Source organism: Marmota monax, unplaced genomic scaffold, assembly GCF_021218885.2.
Source record: "Marmota monax isolate L192 unplaced genomic scaffold, Marmota_monax_Labrador192_F-V1.1 WCK01_AAM20220418_F8-fsc00030, whole genome shotgun sequence".
In the NCBI taxonomy this organism is placed as follows: domain Eukaryota; kingdom Metazoa; phylum Chordata; class Mammalia; order Rodentia; family Sciuridae; genus Marmota; species Marmota monax.
In genome coordinates, this window is record NW_026691988.1 from 1,747,492 (window position 1) to 1,772,847 (window position 25,356).

The window sequence follows — 25,356 nt, forward strand, 5'->3', positions numbered from 1 at the left end:
GGACTTTTGTTGCCATGCCTGGACGTATCTGGAATGACCCCAACCACAGTGTGGGGACTCAGCTGGTGGCAAGTTGAGCATGCCCCTCTCTGTCTCATGTTATATCCTTGCTCTTGCCCAGGGTTGTCCTCAAAGTAACCGGGTTCCAAGAGTATGAAAGCAAAAATCACTAACACCTTGAGACTGAGGCTTAGAAGGTAAATGTATTCCTCTGTCTATTCTGAGAATCAGAGTATGTGGCAAAGCCAAAGAAGATTGGAGGGAAGAGAAGTAAACTTACCTTTTCACAGAAGCAGCAGCAAAGATGTAATCATTTATAACGTACTACAGAAATCAGAATCACCTTGATCTGGTCAGTAACCTAGATGTGGTCTTTCTTGCCTGGTGGTACTTTAGACCTATTTTCTTCTCTTCTGTCGCTCCAAGTAAGTGTCTCTTCCCTGGGTCATCACTGCATGATGGAGCCCCAGTACAGCCACCACAACAGTCATCCCTGATTTCAGGTGGTCTCTGTCCTCAAATCACAACACAGTTTTTTTCTATGATTATTGTTTTTATCCTGTTCCTCTGTTCTTTGCAATCTGCGTGGTTCACCATTTCCTATCAAACATGTCACTCTCACATTCAGAAGTCTTCTATGTGACCAATATCCTTCCCCTCTCTCACTTGAACATTCTGCCCCCAGTCTCACCCTCTCAGGAACTTGTTTACATGCCATCCTTAGCCATTCTTAGACCAAAAGATTTTCTTGCTCTTCATTCACAAAGATATTATTAATATACAAGTATTTATACAATTTACTTTGTTGAAGACACTTTCTAGGCACAGTGAACAAGGTGTTTAAGGTCCATTCTTAAGTAAGAGAGAAACAATATATACATATGCAAACAACATACTAAGACAGCCAGTGCAAGCAGAAGGTCTAAGATAATAAAACAGGGAATTCAGGGGTGACAGGTGAGCAATTGAAGTAAAGGTAACTTTAAAGTCATCAGGACCTTCCACTTTGTGCAAGTAACACCTGAATATTTGACCTGCACACCCAAAAGCCAAGTGGATGAAGATGAAGTACCCTAGGTAAAGGATAACACAAGTAAAATGAGCTCGACCATATCTTACCCACTTTAGCACTGAGCATTCCTACCATTTACCATCTGGCAGGCAGGGGAAGAACCCAGGATCTATGTTTTTATAAATCCCCATGTGATTCTAATGTGCAGGCAAAGCTGAGAACCACTGATTTCCAGCAGAGCTTTTAAGACTTTCCTATCACGTGGAATCTTTCTCAAATGCAGCCTGTGGTTTGCAAGATCTGGGGTAGAGCACAAGACAGTGCATCAGTGCATTTCTAATGAGCTCCCAGGCGGTGCCAAGACTGCTAGTCTGTTAGCTCCTCACAGCATGGTGCACAGACCAGCAGTATAGATGTCCAGGAACTTGTTAGGATACACATGCTCAGCCTAAGAATCAGATACCAGGGAATACTATCACCTCCTGATTCAGAAACCTGGGGCATGACTAAGTCTCCTGGAATTTCAGAAAATCCTTTGGGTAACTAAGGCCTACTGAAGTTCTGGAGAACCAGAACATGGATCTAGGTGTTTAAGCATGATCAATTTGGCACTTAATTATGTCCTGTGTTGTGTTTCTATAATCATGTCTTGTAGGTAACTCTGTTGAAGCTTACACTGATCAAGAGGGTGAAGCCATAATGTTCTCTTCCTTTTATTTAGTTTCCACAATGCACAAATTCCTTCATTCTGGTTAGGAGGATGAGACAGACTTAGGTACTGGGAATGAAATTGACCAAATTATGTTGTTATAATTATGTTGTGTACATGTACACAAATATGTAACAATGAGTCCCACTATTATGTATACTTATAGTTCACCTAAAAAAAAAATTAGAAGAGACACAGCTCCATTTCCAGCCTTCTGTTGCTGCCTCCAAAGCTCTTGTTCACTCAGCTTCTCAAGTATTGGAGCTTGCAGAGCCCCTGCAGATGACACTCCATGGTTGCAGGTGTCACCTGAAAGGAGCTGATTTATCAAACACCCTGCTGGGGCAGTTTAGTCCCTGTGAAGAAATGTTGTAACTCACCTCTAACTACTGTCCTATCAAAAAATCACCCTCTATACTACTTCTGTTTGTTTACAAGCTTCTGTTAATGGTTTTCTCTCCATTAAGCTGCTCAGGGGAGTGCTATTTAGAGAACTAATTGAATTCTTGCCAGTTTGGGGCTTGATCCAGTGCTGCTCCAGATCTCAGTATTTTCCGTGATAGGTATTTTCCTTTCCTCTAATGTGTGTAGTCTTGGTATCTCCATCTGCAGAATAGATGTTAGAGATTGTAACTGTATACATGAATTTATCTATTTTATCAGCATGGTAGTACCTGCTCCTTTTTTATGAAGAGAAAACTCATTACTCTGCAAAGTAAAACTAGAAAGGGAAATACATATAATTTAAAGTGCTCCCCAAATATTAATACATGTTAATTTTAGAAATTGTACTATTTGTGAGATTAATTCGATCATGAAGAGACAAAAATCCAATTTTTTCTCTACCAATTGTACAACCAAATTTGAGGAGTTCCTCTTCCTGATCACTGAAAAGATTGTAAGCACAATATTAGTACTCTTGTCTACTTAAGAGATAAAACTTTCCTGATCCATAGCCATTATTTATCTACAAGACTAGACAAGGTTAATTAATCATCAAATTGGGGATTTGTGGGCTGTACCTAACCATGGGTGAAAAGGTATTGAGGTTCACTACAGAGGAAGAGTTGGCAAACAAATAAGTAAATAAATAAATATCAAGACATGGTAAAAACAATAATTATAAAAAGAAAATTTATTTTGGCTTGAAAAATAATACTGTTTAGTATGTAATCAGTGATAATTTTCATAATTTTCGACATGTCATACATGAAGCACGCACAGGACAACCTGCTTTAGTGTAGCACTGTACATTTATACACATAGAACAATTTGAATATACTGCAGTATGTTATATTTCTAAGCTACAGATTGCTCCTGTGGGGACTTTGGAGTGTTTTATATTCTGTGTCTCACCTCTCCTTTACTGCTATTGCAATATGCTTCCTTTCCCTAAAACTCCATTTAGTCCTCTTTTTGGAACCTCTATGTAGTTCATCTTCTTCTATTTCCAGTTCTGGGTGGCAGGCATATCAACTCTGTTGTCATTATTCTCATCTTTTCTCAATTGCTATCCATTCAATAACATTAATTATCTGAGATGAGTCCCACTATGTCTCACAGAATTATGCTTGGCCCATAAACTATTTCATTGCTGAAATCTTTGAACATCTGGATGGCATGTTTAGCAGAAGTAAATATTCTCTGTTGTTTCCCTTCCAGTTTGTGGAGATGAATGCACAGGCCTGCTTCTTGATGACCTGGCTCGCCTGGAGCAAATGGCCATGAGCATCAACCTCACGGGCCCACTGCCTGCTCCGTATAAAATTCTCTATGGCATTGAAAATACAACTCAGGAATTAAAGGTAGGTTGGTACAGTAGCAGCAAGAACCAGGGCCAAGGTGACAGAAGCATCCCAAGTGACATTGGCCATAATTGGTAAATGCTCTTTCCACTGCCCCAAATCAAGGGGAGCAGCTATTAGGGAAGTTCAGATTTTCTAAAGCCATGTTTTTCAAACTGGAAAACTGTAATATGCAGAGTGCCATTAAAGGAAAAAGAGTCTCATATATACCCTCCCCCAACTGTTTTTCCTAAATCAGTTTTATTATGTGACTTAAATATGTGTGAACATAAAATCAGGTATGTACTCCTTATACTTATAGCTCCATAAAATCAAAACAAATTAATTCTTACAGAAGTCTACAAAACAATAAAATTCAAATTAAAAACATTAATCTAAAGTAATATGATTTTGGCTAAAAGTAAATTGCTACTTGCAACAAGAATATGATTCTGACTACCTCCGCATGGGTTCTTTCACCAGCAGGCAATATGTGATAGCTTGGTTATCTTACTATTCCACAGTTGAACTAGTGAGCCCCTTGCAAGGGATCCTGAACAACTTTTGGCATCATTTGACAAGTACTTGTGACTCATAAGCTCAAATTTTCCCTATGATCAAACATGTAAGCAGATGTAGTCTCTGATATCAGGAGTTAATGTGTATCTTGAGTACCTAATTTGGGGTCCAGAAGAGCTTACATTAAAACCCAAGAATAAATCTTTGTTCTAGAGAACTAGTAGACTTTGAAAGTACCTCTACAAGTTCCAGTTTGAAAAACACTATTCTGAAACATTGTTAAAGCTTTTGGTCTTTGAAGGGATAAGAAGAAATGTTAAGGAAATCAGATTCATTTTAAAAAGATGAAAAGTACATAATTTGCTATCAGTCAGTTACCAAGTATTTATAAGAAATTATAGAATGCCCAGGGTTGTACTTTGTTCCCTGGGGTATCTTTTGACTTTTATAATATTGTCACTAAACCTCAGGAATCCTAGATTCTATGTAGCTTAAAAAAATCATTAAGCAGTAATTCAATAGCAAAAATCATACTATGTGCTTTATCAAGATTTGAGGTACAATAGAGTACAAAGATTGAAGAAATCTGTAAGATTCTGGATAACTAGAGAATGCACCCTTAATGAGAGTTAATTTTGTTGAAAATCAAAGGGTAAATACCATTTTATTTAGTTAGCTAGGTTTTTTTTTTTTTTTTTTTTGAGGGTACTGGGGATTGAACTCAGGGGTACTTGGCCACTGAGCCATATCCCCAGCCATATTTTTATTTTATTTAGAGACAGGGTCTCACTGAGTTGCTTAGGGCCTCGCTCACTTTTGCTGAGGCTGGGACTGAACTCCTGATTCTCCTGCCTCAGCCTCCCAAGCTGCTGGAATTATAGGTGTGAGCCACTGTGCCTGGCTTATATACCATCTTAATTGGCAGAGAAGTATTGGTGAGGACGAGGAAGAAATCCAAACTTGATTCACTCGCCCCATATACTTATCTGGGAAATATATTTTTAATCCTGATTATAGCCACTTTATTATGCCTATTTTACTGAAAAACCACTGATAATGATAGCAAGAATAACTAAAATTTATGGAAAACTAAGCAATTAACTTACGTGAATAACCATACATAACTCATATAGAAACTCTAAGAAGTAAGAAAAGAGTTTTCATGGATTAAATATTTGTGCTCCCCACAAAGTTCATATGTTGAAGGCTTGTCTTAGACTGTTTTAGGCTGCTGTAACAAAATGCTATAAACTGTGGAGATTGTAAACCACAGGGACTTATTCACAGTTCTAGAGATTGTGAGGTCCATGATAAACGTAGATTGTATATCTGATGAGGGCCCCTTCCTCATAGATGTGTGTTCTCATATGGTAGAAGAGAATAGCTAGTTTTGTTAGATCTCTTTCACAAGGGCACTAATCCTAATCTTGAGGTCTGTACCCTTATGACCTTATCACTTCCCAAATGCCCTAGTTCCAAATACCATCACCTCAGAGGGTAAAATTTTAGAGAGAGACAAACAATCTCTAACAATAATAAGAAATGTCATGGTATTTGGAGACAGGGTCTTAGGGAGGTAAACAGATTAGGTCATGAAGGTAAAGACCTCATAATGTATTAGTAGCCTCATATAAAGAAGAAGTACATTCTCTCTTCTCCCCCCCACCTGTCTGTAGTATTTCTTTTTTATAGCAGTCTCATCTAAGATGGAAGTACTATTTTATCTTTGTTTTTCAAGTAGGGAAACTGAGGCACCAAGAAGTTTTTGCATAAGGCACAAAGTTTTATAGCTATTGAGTGTAGAGCTAGAATTTAAAAAGAGGGAGTATAACTTTAAAACCTATAAGAATGACTGTCTTGGGCTGGGGATATAGCTCAGTTGGTAGAGTGCTTGCCTTGCATGAACAAGGCCCTGGATTTGATCCCCAGCACCACAAAAAAACAAAAAACAAACAACAACAACAACAACAACAAAAAACAAGAATGTCTATAAAACTCAGAGAGAGAAAGTAACTTGCCAGGGAGGACCCAGTGAACCAGTGGTGAGATCTCCCTAATGCACAGCCCCTGCTTGCTCTTGCCATGGAGTCATGCCATGTGAGCAGAGGGAGAGGTATGAATGAGGCATCTCTAGCAGACATTAAAAGTCAGGCCTGCTAGTGACAGATAAAGCTGAGGACTGGAGTAGGGCAGGGTGATATGAAGGACAACCTTGAAAGCAGGCAGAGGATTCTGAGTTTAACTTCATTGTCCTAATATTCAGGGATATAAAGAGTTTCCACAAAGAGAATGCCGACTAGTTATTTTCCATGTGCATGAAGGGAATACAAAGAAAAGAAATTAAATTAGAAAAGCAAACATTTCAGTTGGATGTAAGTATTTTTTTAAAAATTGTACTGAAGTAATGAACAATGAAGTGCTGAAGGGCACCAGGGAAAAGGTCCCAACTGTCACCAAGCTGAGGACTTCAGTTGCCTACCCTCTTATATCTAGGTGTTAATCAGAATGAGCTTGGCTTTCTTTAAATCCCAAACTCTCCTGATTCTGTGTATTCTTATTACATAATTCATTAAGTAGTTGGATCCTTAAGATCCCATTTTGATGTTTTAAACCCTTAAGCAAATTCTTTAATCTCTTTCTTCAGTTCTTCACTGTGGCAGTGGTCCCTAGGTCCAATCTAAAGACCACCAAGAGCACACAAATGATAGAATAAAGCTGGGTTTATTAGCTCACTCCAGGTAGGACATGGAACACCAGGGAGAACAGTGGGCCCTCTCCATAAGAGGGTGTTAGGAAGAAGGTATAGTACATTGGGCTAGAGCTGGGTGGTGTGAGGGCAGGTTCCAGGAAGCAGGGGTTAGTACTCAATTGGGTGCTGTTAGCAAGAGGGAATAATTATATAATTCAATAGTCTAATGATTATCTAGGAAGAACAGAGGGAAACAAACTATGAGTGAAGAAACTGGTCCTTCATGTTAGCCAGGAAATAGGATTTTATGGTATTATCTAAGCCCAGGGAAACGGTATTGTCTGTGCTTAGATAAGATTATAGAATGGTCTCATTTTTCCTTTTTATTCACCACTATCACAGAGTGACCCTATCTAATCTTGTGAAATTGTATATTCAACGGGAGAAGAAAGTAGCCTGTGAATGCCAGACCAGCTCTTACCTATTCTAAGTCCAGGCCAGTTAGTACCAGGATCTCGATGCCAAGTGCTACTGTTAGCTCTTTTCGTGCCTGTAAACTGTGTCTTTGCTGATTGGAACCAGGAGCGTTATGGAGGTTCATCTTAATTCTACTTGCTATTAGCTGTGGGATCTTGCACAGATTTTTAACTCTCTATAAGCCACATCCACAAAATGGAATAACATTGACTAGATAGGACTCTTGTAAGAATTAAGTGAAATAGCAACTACACAAGAAACAAAAACAAAGTTTGCACAGTAAATTCTCAATAAATTACTACTTTTTTTTTTTTTTGCTATTTTCCTGAGTATTTGACATAATGCTCAGTATGTAGGGTTGTTATTTTTTTTATTTAAAGTAATAAACCAAGTTTTTTGAATATGTAGGAAAACTGTGTGCCATTCAACCCAATGATTACTGCAAAACCACTTACTGAAGTGTGTATGGGATGAAATGTTTTTCAGCACCTGCTCTCACCCCAGCGGGCCCCTGAGAGGCTTATTCAGTTGGCAGAAGACAATCTGAATACACTTGTGATGGAAATGAATGAGCTTCTGACCAGGGTAAGTTGGCAAAGTCTTCCTAAGTAGATAGATATAAGAAATTAATTTCCATAGGAACTAAAATTATAATAAAGTTCAGAGACTCTAATCTTGTTCTTCCCAGTTTGATGCACATCAGGACTTGCTACTTCTGCTTCAAATCAAATCTTAAAAGCCAGTAGCAGACATCCCCCCCACCCAACAACAACAACAACAAATGATTGTGATACTTAGGAAGTATCAAAGACAAAGACCAAAAATATGAGAATTACAATGTATTTTGAAAACTGTATTCAGTAACATTTATGCTAAAGTTTTTATCAATTCTAAATTTCAAAAGCGCTCTCCTTCATTTGTGGAAGGAAAAACAAATGAAAATACTTGTAGTCTCTTTGATCTCCTCCTGGGATTTTTCATTTGTATAAAAACAGTCTCCATCAGATCAGTATTCTTACTCAAAAAAAGGGTAATATTCTTTATTGTGAAAATCCCAAACATTCAAGACACCCTTGAGAGTCAGCATACAAAGTCCATGTCGCATTTATCAGACTTTTTCAGGAATTGATAGTTTTAAATTTTCAAAATGCAAGAGTGCTAAGGTTCTTTTTTGTTGAGGAAAACAACATAAAGCCCGCCATCTTGTGGTCAGAAAAATGCATGAACAAGAATCCAGCCTGCTCTGTAGGAATTCAGTTGATTATCCAAATTTAAGCTTTAAAATACAAAGAATACTAGAGTTAGAAGGTTTTAGAAATTATCTACTCCATTTTGTATTTTAAAGAAGAGCTGCCTCAGGCCATGATAGTGAAATGAATCAACAATGGCTATCAATTCACTACTCAAGGACCTAACCAGGAACAAGCTCCGGATTCCCATTGGCTCAGTACTTTTTTCACATAAACTGCAGCTGGATTAGGAAAATTTCCACAGGGAAATCAAATGGCTTCTGAGCACATAATGCTAAACAATGGCCCTGATGTTACAAGTAGCATACTAAACACTTTCTCTAAATCTCAAACCAGCAATATAGAATGTACATAGTTTCTTGCCAAATGTACATAGACATTAAATTAATTAATGAGTGTATGAATCTCATATTAATTTCATATTTAATAATTTATCTGTTATATGACTATTACTAAATAATATATTTTAAATGAATCATAGCAGAGTAAACTCAATTCAATTCAATTTATATGTTTACTACATGCAAAGCCCCAAGGGTTGTCAAATGAAAAATATTAGTGAGGCTCAGTCTATCTTCAAGGACCTCTTAGTCATGTGTGTGTGTGTGTGTGTGTGTGTTTATTTATGTGTTTATGTGCAAGCCTGTATGTGTGTGTGACATTTAGGTGAATGGAGATAGTATTTATCAACTATACACAGATATATATATATATATATATATATATATATATATATATCTCCATATATCCATATATATATGTCCATATATCTGTGTATAGTTGACTAATATTATATGGCCCTCCTATACCCACAGCCACCCTTACTATTCACCTCCCCCATCAGAATGGTGCTTTTGTTAGGATCAATGCACCTTTAGTGCTATATTTTTATCAACCAACATCCAAAGTTTATCTTAGTGATTATTCTTGGAATTATATATTCCATACAAACACATCTTGATATGTACTCATCATTACAGTAAGCTACCAAAGAGTACCACTGCCCTATAAATCATTTGTGTTCCACCTCCACATTATCCTCCCTCCCTAACCCATAGCAACTGCTCATCTTTTCACTGTGTCTATAGTCTTTGTCCAAATGTCCTGTAATTGGAATCACATAGGATATAGCTTTTATAGATTGGCTTCTTTCTCTTAGTAATATGCACCTAAAATTTATATCTTTTCATGGCTTAATAGCTTGTTTCTTTTTACTGCTGAAGAATATTACATTGTCTGGATGTATCAGTTTATCCAGGCACTTACTGTAGGACACTAGTTGCTTCCAAGCTTGGCAATATGAATAAAGTGCCTGTGAATATCTGTATTCAAATTTTTGTGTGAAAATATTTTTTAGTCATTTGGGTAAAAAAAAACAAGCTAGTTTGATTGCTGAATTTTTTTGGTAAGACTGTGTTTAGTGCTATAAGAAATTGAGAAAATGTCTTCCCATTTGGCTGTGCCATTTTGTATTCTAACCAATAATGAATGAGGGTTCTGTGGCTCCACATCCTCACCAGAATTTGGTGATATCAGTGATCTGGATTTGAGTCATTCTAAATGATGTTTATGGTATCTCATTTTTGTTTCACTTGTAATCCTCTAATGATGTATGACGTTGTACATATTCATCTACTTATTTGCCATATATGTATCTTCTTTGAAAAGTAATCTTACTCCTATTTTTAATTGGGTTGTTTTCTTACTGTCAAATTTCAAGTGTTTTTTTTTTATATTTTATATAACAGTTGTTTATCACATTTGTTGTTTGCAAGTATCTTTTCCAACTCTAGGTTGCCTTCTCATTCTTGTAAGAATATATTTCACAGAGCAGAACTTTTCAATTTTCATCATGTCCAGCTTGTCAATTATTTCTTTCATGATTGTACCTTTGGCATTGCCAATACACAGGAATAACTTTCTTTTTTATGTCAGAGGTACAGTCCAAAACTAGGATTGTAAAGATCTCTCTGCATATGATTCTGATGTCAGCCATAACTAGTATTATCCTAGTCATTAACCTAGTGGCTAAGACTCCCCTTCTCTGGAAAGTGCTTTTGATTGGTTCTGCCAATTTTATGATGCTCTTTCCCATACCCCACCCCTAATTTGGCTAGCCATGTATCTTTTTAGTACGCTGACTTTAATTCTTTTAGATAAATACTAACAAGTAGTGTAACTGGATCATATGGTGATTCTATTCATAGTCTTTTCCAGAACCTCTATCCTGATTTCCATGCTAACTCTACTAATGTAAAATCCCACCAACAGTTTATGGTTTCCTTCCCCCCTCACCTTCAACAGTATTTATTATTATTTTCACTCCTAATGATTGCCATTCTAACTGGAATAAGATAAAATATCATACTTTTGATTTGCATTTCCCCGATGGCAGAAGATGGTAAGCTTTTACATATATATATATATATATATATATATATATATATATATATATATATAATTGCTGCCTATTTGTACTTCTTTTAAGAAGTATCTGTTTAGTTCATTTGTCTATTTATTGATTTTATTGATTGTAGTTATTTGGGTTTTCTTTTCTTTTTTCTTTATTTTTTTATGCTAAGCATTTCAAGTTCTTTGTTCTGGATATTAATCCTCTGTCAGAAGAGGGGCTGGCAAAGATTTTCTAAAATTCTCTCTTTATGCTGTTGTTTCATTGCTATATAGAAGATTTTTAGTTTGATGCTCTCTCATTTATTCATGGTTGGTATTATTTCCTGAGCTATAGGAGTCCTATAGAAGAAGTTGCTCCCTATGCTTACATGCTAAAATGTTTCCCCTACATTTTCTTGTAGGAGTCACAAAGTTTCTGGTCTTATTCTTAGGTTGCTGATCCCTTTTGAGTTGACTGTAGAGAAGAATGAGACATGTGGGTCTAGTTTCAGTCTTTTACTTATGAATATTCAGTTTTCATAGTACTATTTGTTTAAAGGTTTATCTTTTCTCTAGTGAATACATTTAGTAACTCTGTTAAGAATCAGATGGCTATCTGTGTGAGTTTGCCTCTGTTTTCTGTTCTGTTCCATTGCACCATGTGTCTATTTTTGTACCAGTACTATGCTGCTTTGATTACAGTAGTTCTGTATTATAGTTTTAAGTCAGGTGTGGTTATGCCTAAAACTTTACTCTATTTGCCCAAAACAGTTTTTTTCTATTCTGAATATTTTATTTTCCCATATGAAATTTAGAATTGTTTTTCTAGTTCTGGGAAAAACAGGCATTTTGATGTCTCCATCAAAACATTGCATTGAACCTGTATCACATTTGGGAATATGACTATTTTAACAATCTTAATTCTGCCTATCCAAAAACAGGAGGACTCCTTCCATCTTCTGGTGAATTCTTCAATTTCTTTTTCAGTGTTCTTTAATTTTTATTGGATAGGTTTTTCATTTTTTTTTATTTAGATTTATTACTAAGTATTTTATTTATGTATTTTGAAGTTATGCTGAATAAAATTGTTTTCTCTCTTTTTCAGTAGATTCATTGTTTAATAAATGAATTAAATTAATGTATAGAAAAGCTATTGATTTTAGTATGTTGATTTTATGTCCTGCTCTTTGCTGAATTTGTTTATCAGCTCCAGAAGTACTGGTGGACTTTTAAGGATCTTCTAAGTATAGGATCACATCATTTGCAAACAGTGATAATTTGACAACTTCCTTCCCTATTTGTATCCCCCTTTTTTTTCTTATCTTGCTGAATTGGGCTAAAATTTCAAGTTCTATATTGAATAGGAGTGGTGAGAGAAAACATCCTTGTCTTTTTCTTGATTTAGAGAAAATGCTTTCAGTTTTCCCCCTTCAGGATGATGCTAGCTTTGGATTTGTTATATATGTCCTTTGTGAGGTTCAGCTGTTTCCTTCTATCCCTAGTTTTTTCCAGAGTTTTAATCATGAAGAGGTGCTGAATTTTTTCAAAGGCTTTCATAATTGTGAATTTTTTTTCTTGATTCCATTAATATGATATATTACATTTAATGAACCATAATTGCATCGTTAGAATGAAACCAAATTAATCATGGGTATAATCTTTTAATGTGTTGTTAAATTCAATTTGCTAACATTTTATCAAGAATTTTGTATCTGTGTTTATTAAGAATATTGGTGTGTATTTTTTTTTCTTTCTTTTTCTTTTTCCTTCTTTTTTCTTTTTGAAAAGTCCTTATCTGATTTTGGTATTAGGGTGATAATGACTTCATAGGAAGAATTTAGAAATGTTCCTTTTCTATTTCATGAAATTAGTTAAGGAGCATGGCATTCCTTTTGCTTTAAAGGCTGATGGAATTCAGCAGTGAATCCATCTGGTACTTGGCTTTTCTTTGTAGAAGGCTTTTTATTACTGTTTTCGTCTCATTTCTTATTACTGGTATGTTTCAGTTTTCTGTATCCTCTTGGGTCAGTTTTGGTGGGATGTGTATGTCTAGAAATTTATCCGTTTCTTCTAGATTTTCAAATTAATTGGAATGTAAGTTTTCAAAATAACCCCTAATGATCATCTGATTTTCAGTGATGTCTATAGTGATATCATCCCTTTTTTCATTTCTATTTTTATTAATTTTTTCATTTCTATTCTTTATTAATTTCTTTCTCTCTTTTGGTAAGTTTGTCTAAGGCCTGTCAATCTTGTTTATACTTTTAAGGAACCATATCTTTATTTTATTGATTTCTTGCATTGTTCTTTTAGTCTGTATCATTATTTCAGTTCTGATCTTATTTTCTTTTCTTCTACCAGTTTTTAAGGCAGTTCATTATTATTTTTCTAAGATATTGATGTATTATATATCATAAGGTTATTTATTTAGGATCTTTCTTGATATTTTTAATGTCAATGTTTATAAACTTTCCTCTTAGCACTGCCTTTACTGCGTCCCAGAGATTCTTGTATGTTGTCTCCTGTTCTCATTTGATTCAAAGATTTTTAAAATTCCTACCCTGATTCCTTTTATGACTCATTTAATCACTCAAAAGTTCATTGTTAAATCTCCATGTATTTATATTTTCTGTAGTTCTAGTTGCTGTTGTTGATTTATAATTTGATTTTATTATAATCTGATAAGGTGCAAGAAATTATTTCAGCTTCTTTTGTATTTTTCAGGACTTACCTTCTGGCTTAAAATGTGGTTTTTTTTTCTGGAGAAATTTTCATGAACACCTGAGAAGAAAGTATATTTAGCTGTTGTTAGTTGAAATACTCTGTGATATCTGTTAAGTCTGTTTGATCTATAGTATATTTCTGTGGTAACTTTTTTGATTTGATGTCTGAATAACCTATTTATTAGTGATAGAAGGGTTTTTAAACCACCCAGTATAATTGTATTAGGTTATATCTGAGCCTTTATGTTATCTGTTAGCAACCCAGTGATAGCAAACCAGTCAACCCTCTCTTGACCCCCATCATTCATTTTCTACACTGACGACCAAGCCTTCTATTCCCTGCCTCATTTTGTCGAAGAATGGTACGTTTTCTTTCCCCTCAGGCCATGTAGGGCTTCAGACAGATGGCTTTTTGGCAGAGAATCCATGTAGGGAGTCAGTGCAGTGGGTTCATTTAATAGAATTATCCTCTTAAATGTGTGTTCCCACCATTCTCATTTATTTATCCCTTTCAATGTAGAGCAGTATTTGTTTTATATAATCAGGTACACCAATGTTTGAGGCATAACTATTAAAAGTTGTTATATCTTCTTGTTGCATTATTGTCTTTACTAATACATAGTGACCTTCTTTGTCTCTTCTGACTAATTTTGTCTTGAAATCTACTTTCTCCTATATAAAAGCAGCTACTCCTGCTTACTTTCAGTTTCCATTGGCATGAAATATCATTTTCTATTACTTTCAGCCTGTGGATATATTTTCCTAAAAAGTGTGCTTCATTCAGGTAATATATAATTGGGTTTTGTTTTTTAATCTAAAATGCCAGACTATGTCTTTTAATTAAAGAATTGAAACCATTTACATTTAAGTGTTATTATAGAGTTATGTATTAACTCTTGTCGATGTTTTGTTTCTAATGTTTTATTTGATCCTAATTCTCATTTTCTCATCTATTCTTCTAAGGAGATTTATTTTTCCTGCACTTTTCTTTGATGTTTCTTCTCTGTGTAAGTATCTTCTTCAATGCTGGCTTAGTAGGCATGAACCTTTAATTTATGCTGCTCTTAGAAGGATTTTCCATGATTCTGAAGGAAACTGATGGATATAGCAATTTAGGCTGGTAGTTATTTTCTTTCAGTGCTTGAAATATGTCATTCCAAGCTCTCCTGGACTTTATGGTTTCTGCTGAAAAATCTGCTCTTATTCTGATTTGTTTTCCTCTATAGGTAACCTGGCATTTCTCTTTGGCAGCTTTTAAAATTATTTCTTTGTTCTAAAGTTTGGGCATTTTATTTATAATGTGTTATGGAAAGATTATTTTCTGGTCTTATTTATTTGGGGGTTCTAAATTCACCCAGTAACTGCATGTCCATCTCATTTTCAAGGTTTGGAAATTTTTCTGTTATTTCAATGAATAGGTTACCAATGCCCTTAGCCTGTATCTCTGCTCCTTGTTTAATACTGCTGAGTCTTAAGTTAGTTTTCTTAATGTTGTTCCACAATTCATGAATATTCTGGTTATACTTTATTGTTTTTTTTCTCATTAATGTTATCTGAAATGTTCTGTGTATATACCTTATCTTCAAGCTCAGAAATTGAAATTCTATTTTCAACTTGATCTAATTCTAATCCATTGGAAAGACTTTCAACCAAGTTTTTTGAGTAATTTATTTTCTGTATCTTTTATTTCTGAGATTTCTGTTTGGCTCATTTTCAGAATCACTAACTCTTTATTTTAATGCTCTTTCATATCCTATATTTTCTTTCTTAGTTCATTACTTAGATAATATATTCATCCACTAATTATTTTAACAGTCAACTTTTTGAATTCTTTGTTTCATGTTCATCTATTTTAATTTCTATGCATTCAATTATTGGGGATTATAAACTTTTGGAAATATCTTGTTAGCTTGTTTTTTCATGTTTTCTGAGATCTCTTGTTGTTTGAACATCTGTTATATTGACTTCATCTTCTTCTATTATGTGAAAGATTTTTAGTGAGCAGTTATCTCCTTATAATAAGCCCTGAGCTTGGGATATAACTTGGCATCCATACATCCAATTAGTGTATCAAAGTGTTAAGTATAAGCACCAGCACTGCTTTGAAATGAGAGAGCAATTAAGAGCAAACTATTTATCAATGTGTATTAAAAAACTTATTACAATGTTCTCTACACCTAAACTAACCAATGAGTATATTGGGTGAGAAATAATGCAGAAAAGATGGAAAAGTTAAACATTTTTGATACTAAATACTAAATCACACTTCAGGGGGAACAAACAAAAGAAGAAATAGGTAGGTAGGAAAGATAGACAAAAGAAAATTGAGGGGAGAAAAAAGAATGAAAAATATTGGAGATAATATTGAGGTATAAAGAAAAAAACAGTTAAGAATGCATAAAATTAGGATCCAAGATGTCAGGCTAGGGGGAGGTTGCATTCCTTGTTGCTCCTTGACCTGGGATTCAAGAAGTGGGAATACTGTATCCCTGCAAGTTATTAGAGGACCCCTACCATTGATCCCATGCAGGAATCCTGGCCACCATGCCCGTGCAGGTCCCCCAGCCTCAGTGGCTGAACAGGACCCCTGGCTTTAGTGCCCATGCAGAACCCCCAGCTGCCCACCCACACAGGTCCCCCTGCCACCACTCCCATGTGGACCCCCATCTACCAACGTGGGGCTCTCTTTGTCATCCCCATCTTAGGACACTGCAACCACTGTCACAATCCCCTCTACATGTTGGTCTGCACCTGGGGACATAGAACATGGTCTGAAGACAGCTGCCCACCATAGCACTGCATGCTGCTGAGATGAATCTCTGAGTACGCCATGCATTGCCATTGTCCAGCCCACCTGGACGCCACATCTCTCAAAGCAGTCACCTCCATCTTGGGACACCTTTGTCGCCATCTTGGGTTATCTTCTCTACCACCATCAACATTTTTATTTGGGGCAACTCCCAGCTTGGGACATCTGCTAAGGCCTAGAAGCAATATCAAGATATCAATAGTCCTCAACTCCCCCATTTTGCCCATGGCCACTAACCCAGCACAGTGCTTGCAGCTATGAAGCCTGTTGGTATCTCACAAAGCCTGGTCCTTAACCACCCAATATAAAACAGCTGTCCGTGGCAGGTGCTCAGGACACAGAGCACAGCCTACAAGACCTCTGTAGAGAGGTTCCTGACTGGGAAGTAGAAAGGGAAGGGGTAAGTAAGATACAGTTTATAGACTAAATTAGAAACCAGGAATTGTGAGATCTATAGGCAATATGAGGAGATAATACCAAGTACTCACATCACAGGAATGGGCCCCAAAGAAGATCATTGGGGTGCAGTCTCCCATCAGAGACCAAGAAGTGCTGTACCCCACCTCTAGGAATTCCACCTCCAAGACCAACCCTCCCATCCTATTAACCTTCACCATCCTGAGGGTGGAGATACCAGCAAAAAACAGACAGCCACACCTATTGGATCAGAAAGAAATCAGGAAAGATACTGAACTCCAACAGAGACAATCCCTTCATTTTCCTTAAAGAATTTTTTTCTCTCTCTCCCTTCCCTCACATCCCCAACATTTGTGTAAGCAAGTACTTTTCATGCATTAGACTACTGAGGACTGGGATATCTGAATATTATATTACAGTTGTTGTATATTCTTTTTTATTCTTATATTTTTTTCTGTTTTGTAATTTTTATGTTTGTTTGTTGTACTCTCTCTATTGTCTTCCCATTTAATTCTCTCCCAAAATCTCTTTCTCTCTTTTCTCCTGCTGCTAGCCAACATCTTTTGATTCCTCTTTCACACTTACTAAGATCTAATAAGTCTACATCCTCACCTCCTACCTCCTTAACATCCTCCCCCTCATTCTCTCTTTGTCCACCATTAGAAACTCTAGACCCTTTTGCAAACCTACTGTTTATATTGTAGATAATAACTGAACTCACCATTTCTGTCTCTTGTGACAAAACTGTAAATATCTTAATAGGAGCTATTTGATTTAAGGGTATATATTGTACTGGGATCTGTTAATATTAAAAAATTCTTAGAGGTAAATGAGAATACTGATACAACATATCAAAATCTCAGGGACACTGTGAAGGCAGTATTAAGAGGAAAGTTCACTGCATGGAATTCATTTTTAAAAAGAAGAAAAAGTCAAGAAATAAATGACCTAACATTACATTTCAAAGCCCTAGCAAAAGAAGAACAAATGAACACCAAAAGTAGTAGAAGACAGAAAATAATTAAAATCAGAGCTAAAATCAATGAAAATGAAATAAAGAAACAATTGAAAAATTTGACAAAATGAAAAGTTAATTCTTTGAAAAACAAATAAAATTTATAAATCTTTAGCCACACTAATGAAGAGAAGGAGAGAGAAAACTCAAATTAATAACATCCATGATGAAAAAGGAAATATCACAATGGACACGACAGAAATACAGAAGATAATTAGAAACTATTTTGAAAATATGTACTCCAATAAAATAGAAAATCTTGAAGACTTCAACAAATTTCTAGAGACATATGACTTACCCAAACTGAATCAGGACAATATGCACAAGTTAAGCAGATCAATTTCAATCAATGAAAGAGAAGACAGCATCAAAATCCTACCAAACAAGAAAAGTCCAGGATCAGCTGGATTCCCAGCTGAGTTCTACATGACCTGCAAAGAAGAACTAATACCAAAATTCCTCAAATTATTCTATGGAATAGAAAAGAGGGAACACTTCCAAACTCATTCTATGAGGCCAATATCACCCTGTTTCCAAAACCAGACAAAGACACATCAAGGAAAGAAAACTTCAGACCAATATCTCTAATAAATATAGATGCAAAAATTATCAATAAAATTCTGACAAATAGAATACAAAAACATATTGAAAAGATAGTGCACCATGATCAAGTGGGGTTCATCATAGGGATGCAAGGTTGGTTCAACATACAGAAATCTATAAATGTAATTCATCACATCAATAGACTTAAAAATAAGAATCATATGATCACCTCAACAGATGCAGTAAAAGCATTTGACAAAATATAGCACCTCTTTATGTTCAAAACACCAGAAAAATTAGAGATAATAGGAACATATCTGAACATTGTAAAAGCTATATCTATGCTATGCCCAAGGCCAACATCATTTTAAATGGAGAATAATTGAAAGCATCCCTCTAAAAACTGGAGCAAGACAGAGATTCCATCTTTCACCACTTCTATTTAACATAGTTCTTGAAATTCTAGCCAGAGCAATTATACAGATGAAAGAAATTAAAGGGATATGAATAGGAAAATAAGAACTCAAACTATGACTATTTGCCAACGACATGATTCGATACTTAAGAGGTTCTGAAAATTTTCACCAGAAAACTACTAGAACTAATAAATGAATTCAGAAAAGTAGCAGGATATAAAAATCAACACTTGTACATCAAATGCATTTCTATACTTCAGTGACGTATCCTCTGAAAGAGAAATTAGAAAAACTATCCCATTCACAATAGCCTAAAAAGATAAAATAAAATATTTTGAAATCAACTTATCAAAAGAGGTGAAAGACCTCTACAATGAAAACTACAGAATTCTAAAGAAAGGAACTAAAGAAGACCTTAAAAGATGGAAAGATCTTTCCTGTTCTAGGATAGGCAGAATTAATATTGTCAAAATGGTCATACTGCCAAAAGCACTATACAGATTTTTTTTTTGAGGGAGGGAGGGAGGGAGAGAGAGAGAGAGAGAGAGAGAGTTTTTTTAATATTTACTTTTTAGTTTTCGGTGGACACAACATCTTTATTTTATTTTTATGTGGTGCTGAGGATCGAACCCAGCACCCCATGCATGCCAGGGGAGTGCACTACCGCTTGAGCCACATCCCGAGCCCAAGCACTATACAGATTTAATGCAATTCCAATAAATTACCAATTAAATTCCTCATAGAAATAGAAAAAGCAATAATGAAATACATCTGGCAAAATAAGAGACCCAAAATAGCCAAAGCAATCCTTAGCAAGAAGTGTAAGGCAGGTGGCATCAGTATACTAGACCTTAAAAAACACTACTACAGAGCAATAGTAACAAAAATGGCATGGTATTGGCACCAAAATAGACTTGTAGACAAATGGTACAGAATAAAGGACACAGAGACAAACCCACATAAATACAGTATCTCATACTAAACAAAGGTGCCAAAAACATGCAACAAATGGTTCTGGAAAGACTGGAAATCCATATGCAGCAAAATGAAATTAAACTCCTATCTCTCACCATGCACAAAACTCAGAACTAAGAACCCAGAAATTAGACCAGAGACCTTGTACCTAATAAAAGAAAAAGTAGGCCCATCTTCATCATGTCGGATTAGGGCCCTACTTCCTTAACAAGACTCCTAAAGTACAAGAAATAAAATCAAGAATTAATAAATATGATTGATTCGAACTGAAAAGTTTCCTCTCAGTAAAAGAAACAGTGAGGTGAAGAGAGAGCCTACAAAATGAAAGAAAATTTTACCATACATACATCAGAGCAGTAATCTCCAGGATTTATAAATAACTCAAAAAAACTTAACACCAAAAAACAAACAAACAAACAAAAAAAAAAAAACAACAAATAACCCAATAAATAAATGGACTAAGGAAATGAACAGACACTTCTCAGAAAAAGATATACAATTGATAAATAAATATATGAAGAAAAATGTTCCACATCTCTAACAATTAGAGAAATGCAAATCAAAACTACTCTAAGATTTTATCTCACTCCAGTCAGAATGGCAGTTATTAAGAATATAAGCAACAAAAAGTGTTGACATCCGGATGTTAGGGGAAAGGCACACTCTCCCATTGCTGGTGGGACTGCAAATTGGTGCAACCAATCTGGAAAGCAGTATGGAGATTCCTTAGAAAACTTGAAATGGAACAACCATTTGACCCAGCTATCCCAGTCCTTGGTTTATACCCATGGGACTTAAAATCAGCATACTTCAGTGACACAGCCACATCAATGTTTATAGCACAGTAGCTAAATTATTCAACCAACCTAGATGACCTTCAATAGATGAATGGATAAAGAAACTGTGATACATATACACAATAGAATATTACCCAGCATTAAAAGAGAATAATGTCATGGTATTTGCAAGTAATTGGACGGAGTTGGAGAATATCATGCTAAGTGAAGTAAGCCAATCCCAAAAAACCAAAGGCCAAATATTTTCTCTGATATATGAAAGCTGATCCATAATGGGGGTGAAGGAGGGATCATGGGAGGAATGGAGGAACTTTGGATAGAGCAAAGGGAAGGGAGGGGAAAGGAGAGAGCATGGGGGTAATAAAGGTGGTGGAATGAGATGGACATCATTACCCTAGGTACATGTATGAAGACACAAATGGTGTGATGCTACTTTGTGTAAAACCAGAGAAATGAAAAATTGTGTTCCACTTGTGTATTCCACTTGTGTATTATGAGTCAATATGCATTCTGCTATCATATATAACAAATTAGAAATAAATAAATAAATAAGTCTAAAAAATACATAAAATTAGTTAGAATCATGAAAAAAACAAATGATGAGGAAAGACACAACAAAATACTTAGGCTTTACACAAAACAGTTAATATAACAACAGTCATAAAAAAATTCCATTTTGGCCTTGCAGAAATATTTAAAATGTAGATACTTATTTTATGCACTCTTGAACTTATAAAAACAGGGATGAGTTCATCTTTGTAGTTTTTGGCTTGTGGAGCTTGGTAGCACAGGACAGATGCATGAACTGACCTGGTTGCTGAGGAGCAAGGTGGTAACTGGAAGCTGAGGTGCAGATTGGCAGCTGGTTTGACGGTAGCTGGTAGCAGAGATGGGAGTTGCTCCATAGATACCACACTTTCTAGCAGAATCCAAGGTTGATTTCAGGGATATGTTTGCTGCAGGTAGGTGCTATACTCTACCACAATATTATGTACTCTTCTCTGCTCTGCCCCACTCCTATTGCAGAAGCTAGAAGGAAGAGGGGCAACTCAATCGCCTTTAGCTCTAAACAGTGTAACTACACAGAATTATAGTACTGCCCCACTTCAAAGGTATCCCCCATGATAATATTAGCAGGTGTCTCTAGGTGGGATGAATCTTTAAAAATTGAATTGCTTCCTGAGCTATAAGCTTAGATGCGATCTCCAAAAAATGGCTGCCCACCACAGTCTCTAGTAAAAAAACAAGTGGAGTACTTCTTATTCAGTGGTTGAATTCTCAGCTCCCTTCCCAACTTAGTCTGAATTTTTCTTCAGCTGTTTCTAAAATAAGCTTATCAGCTTTCCCTCTCCCACTTTCTCCCCCTGTGACCCCTCCCTCCAGACCTGTCCAGATGCTGGTTCTGGGTTAACTAATTCTTTTCTGTTATTTGTTGCAGTAACCAGAATTTCCAAGTCCTTCAAGTCTCTGATCTTCCAATATTGATAATCAGTGCATTCCCTTTGCCACCTACGTCTTTAATCAGCTGTTTTCTCTCTACATGAAAGAGCTAAGATAGGCAGCCTACCTTCCCTCCACCATCTTGGATTCCCCTTCAGATGATTTATTATGACAACTGTATATATCTCTAGAGCTACTACTGTTAGCATTTTTTCTGCTTTCAGAGACAATTTTTTTAAGAAAGTCTTAGAGATATGCACTTATTTCTCACTCCCCTTCCATTTAAATTTCTACTAGAAACTACTGAAACTATTGTTATAAGATAACCATTGAGTTGTTACCAAATTCAATGGACACTTTATTAATTTACTTGAGCTCCCTGAAGCAATTAACAATTTTGATCTATCTTTCCTTCTTGACATATTCTTCTCTTTGTTTTCCTCTTAATTCTCTGGCCTTTCATTTGGAGCCTCTTCCTCTTCCTATCCTTTAATTTTTTTTTTTCATATAGTCTAGTCCTCAGTCCACATTTCTTCTCACTCTATAAACTATTTCTCTGGGTTTACTTACAAAGTATAAGCTGATGATCCATCCAACTATATTTTCAAGATGAACCTTCATTCACATGCTTCAGTGCTGTGTACCTACCTGCCAGATGGACACCTGGACACCTCAAACTGTGTTTGTCATTTTTTTTGGTCACTGTAACCAAAACACCTGATGAATATCTCAAAGGATAAAAGACATATGTTTGATTAATGGTTTAAGAGGTATAATTCTATGGTCTTCTGGCTCTATATATTTGGTCCAGGTGGAGGAAAAACTGCTCAATTCATGACATCTGGGAATCAGAGGAGGGGAGGGTGAAAAGACAAGAAATACCCTTTCAACACATGCCCACAGTGACATACCTCCATCAACTATGCCCTACCTCCTATAATACTACACTACACTCCCAGTTGTCCTTTCTCTTGCTAATAAAGTAATGCACTGATGATGTCAAAGCCCTCATAATGCATCCATTTCTCAAAAGTCCCATCTGCTACATTGGGGATACAGCCTTCAACACAGAGTCTTTGGGAGGCATTCCTGATCCAAATCACAAAACAACCTAATCCCATAATTTTCCTTTAAATTATGTAGTGGCTTTCTAATTTGTTCAGAATAATATGCAATGTTGTCCCATCATAATCTGACCTCCCTAGCTTAATCTCTTCTCTTCACTCAACAATGTGTGCCCATTTGGACCTCTGTGTATTGAGTGTATAAGCCAGAAACCTAGACTCTTCCTTGATTCCTCTTAATACCTTATTGCCCTCTTGCTTATCTAACTCATTACCAAACCTCCACTTCTGGGTAGATCTTCTATCATCATTATCCCACCTCCTCCAATCTCATAATGCTAATTTGAGATCACCATGTCAACTTTCTACATAGTCTCTCTGTTTTTAGTTTTGCTCTTTCCTGGCTCTGCTCTCTACAATGTAGGCTGAATGATCATTTGCTGTTCCAAATATGAATATATCACTATAGTGCATAAACTCTTTTTCTGGCTCATCTTTGGTATTAGGATAAGGGCCAAAATTCCACCTTTGCCACCTCTCCCACCACTTGTGCCACTGCAATGACACCAACATTTCAGCCATTCCATCACTTTGTCACTTTGTCCCATCATGGAGCCTTACCATACATTTTTTTTTCTGCTGCCTTGATGGTATCCCCTGTCCCCAAACATCTTATTAATTTCTCTTAACTCCAGTTCACATTTCAAATCTCAACTCATGAAAGCCCTCTGTGACAGTCTACGTGTGCTGACATTCCTCATATGGTTTTATTATACCACTGTGGTTTTTTTTATTATACCACTGTGTTCTCCAGTTTATTTCTATAAATTTATTGGCATGATTATTTGACAAATAACTCTAACCCATCAGACTATAATTTCCCAAAAAGACAAAATACCCATTGTTTTGTTTTGTTTTTGTGTGTGTATCTATGTGTTCATTGTGGTATCTTCAAATATATATACACACACATATACACACACACACACACACAAACAAACTGGCCTGGGTGCTTGGGAGCAAGGTGGTCACACACACACACACACATACATACACACACACGTGATGAGGTGTTCAGTTAATATTTGTTTAATGAATTAACTGTGAATAATTCAATAATAGCATTTGAACAAAAATATAAAAGCTAGAGGAATTCAAAGTAAGCTCTCCTTCTGAGTTTCTCTAAAGTATATTAAAATCAGACATATTTGTAGTTTTCTTAAATTTTGTATCTTCTGTGATAAATAACTCTCAAATGTTTATATTCTATGAGAAGAAAATGCTACATAATAATTTGAACTATATAAAATATTAGAGTTTAGTGTTATTTACATTTTTGCTGCCTATTGAAAATTAAATTTAATTAAGATAAAGCACTCTTAAAATGATGAAACTGGCTTTTGAATTATTCAAGTGCTAACAATATTATATGTATACAATGGCTTATTTATATTTTCAAAAGTTGAAATAGTGAACAATATTCTTTATTTCTGCTTTTTTATTTTAAGAGAGAGATAGGGTGTAATAATAAATCATATGTATTTGATTTGGAACTTTCAAAATTGTCACATGAGATATTTAAGTAGATATTCCACTTGAAACTGGCTTTTTATCATCCCACAGGGTTAAATGGTTGTTTTTCGTCTCTTTCCTTGTGTGTTGTTGGTCTAGCACCTTGCCTGAGAAGTGCTTCACTGCCACTTAGTATACAGAATTGGTAGTGTTTAAAGATGACCCTTGAGAATATCATATAAATGAGTAGACCTGAAATTTAATTTTAGCAGGTAACCATATGAATCTATAAGTGCATAGGTGGATGACATTTAAACATTGTTGTCTATTGAGCAGTTAGATTTGCTCCATTAGCTTCTAGTTTTAACATAAAGAATCCAGAAAATAAAAGACACTAGTAATATCCAACCAAGAAAATTATGCACAGATTTCAAGGGGCACAGTGAGAACTGCTTGAACTAAAGCAAGAGAGTAACAGCTATATTGTTCAGAAGTAATTTAATGTGCACCTAATGGAGATGCATGCTGCCTGGATATAAATACTTTAAAAACAAAAGCCAGAAAATAAAAGGGAGTGGGGGAGACCTGAGTGAACTTGAATGTTAAAAAAATAAAGGTAATCAAAGGTAGGAAAGATGCATGTGAGATACTGTGTAAAGCATCTTTACAGATGAACATTGGAATGATGGCAGTACTGAGCAAGGGGATGCTAAAATAAGAAAATCTAAGCTAGAGAATGAAGGGAAACCTGTACATCATATTACAATAAATGAGATAATTGTCAAATACTAAAAGAATAAGATAATAGTGAACG

General features: G+C 35.6%; 1 protein-coding gene and 1 long non-coding RNA gene across 8 annotated transcripts in view; one reads left to right on the plus strand and one right to left on the minus strand.

Moving 5' to 3' along the window:
* Positions 1-1,028, minus strand: part of LOC124095835 (uncharacterized) — a 50,177-nt gene extending 49,149 nt beyond the window's left edge. Inside the window, exon 1 of one of the 2 annotated variants that reach the window (XR_006852627.2) lies at positions 281-1,028. This is a non-coding gene — a long non-coding RNA (uncharacterized LOC124095835). The remainder of the gene's footprint in view (positions 1-280) is intronic. The other variant, XR_006852628.2, reaches the window with a different exon arrangement.
* Lama2 (laminin subunit alpha 2) overlaps positions 1-25,356 on the plus strand; it is a 564,351-nt gene that overhangs the window by 412,474 nt on the left and 126,521 nt on the right. For all 6 annotated transcript variants that reach the window (XM_058581074.1, XM_058581053.1, XM_058581067.1 and 3 more), the window contains 2 exons: positions 3,384-3,526; positions 7,677-7,775. In XM_058581074.1, the coding sequence (XP_058437057.1) occupies positions 3,384-3,526; positions 7,677-7,775 (242 nt within the window). The remainder of the gene's footprint in view (positions 1-3,383; positions 3,527-7,676; positions 7,776-25,356) is intronic.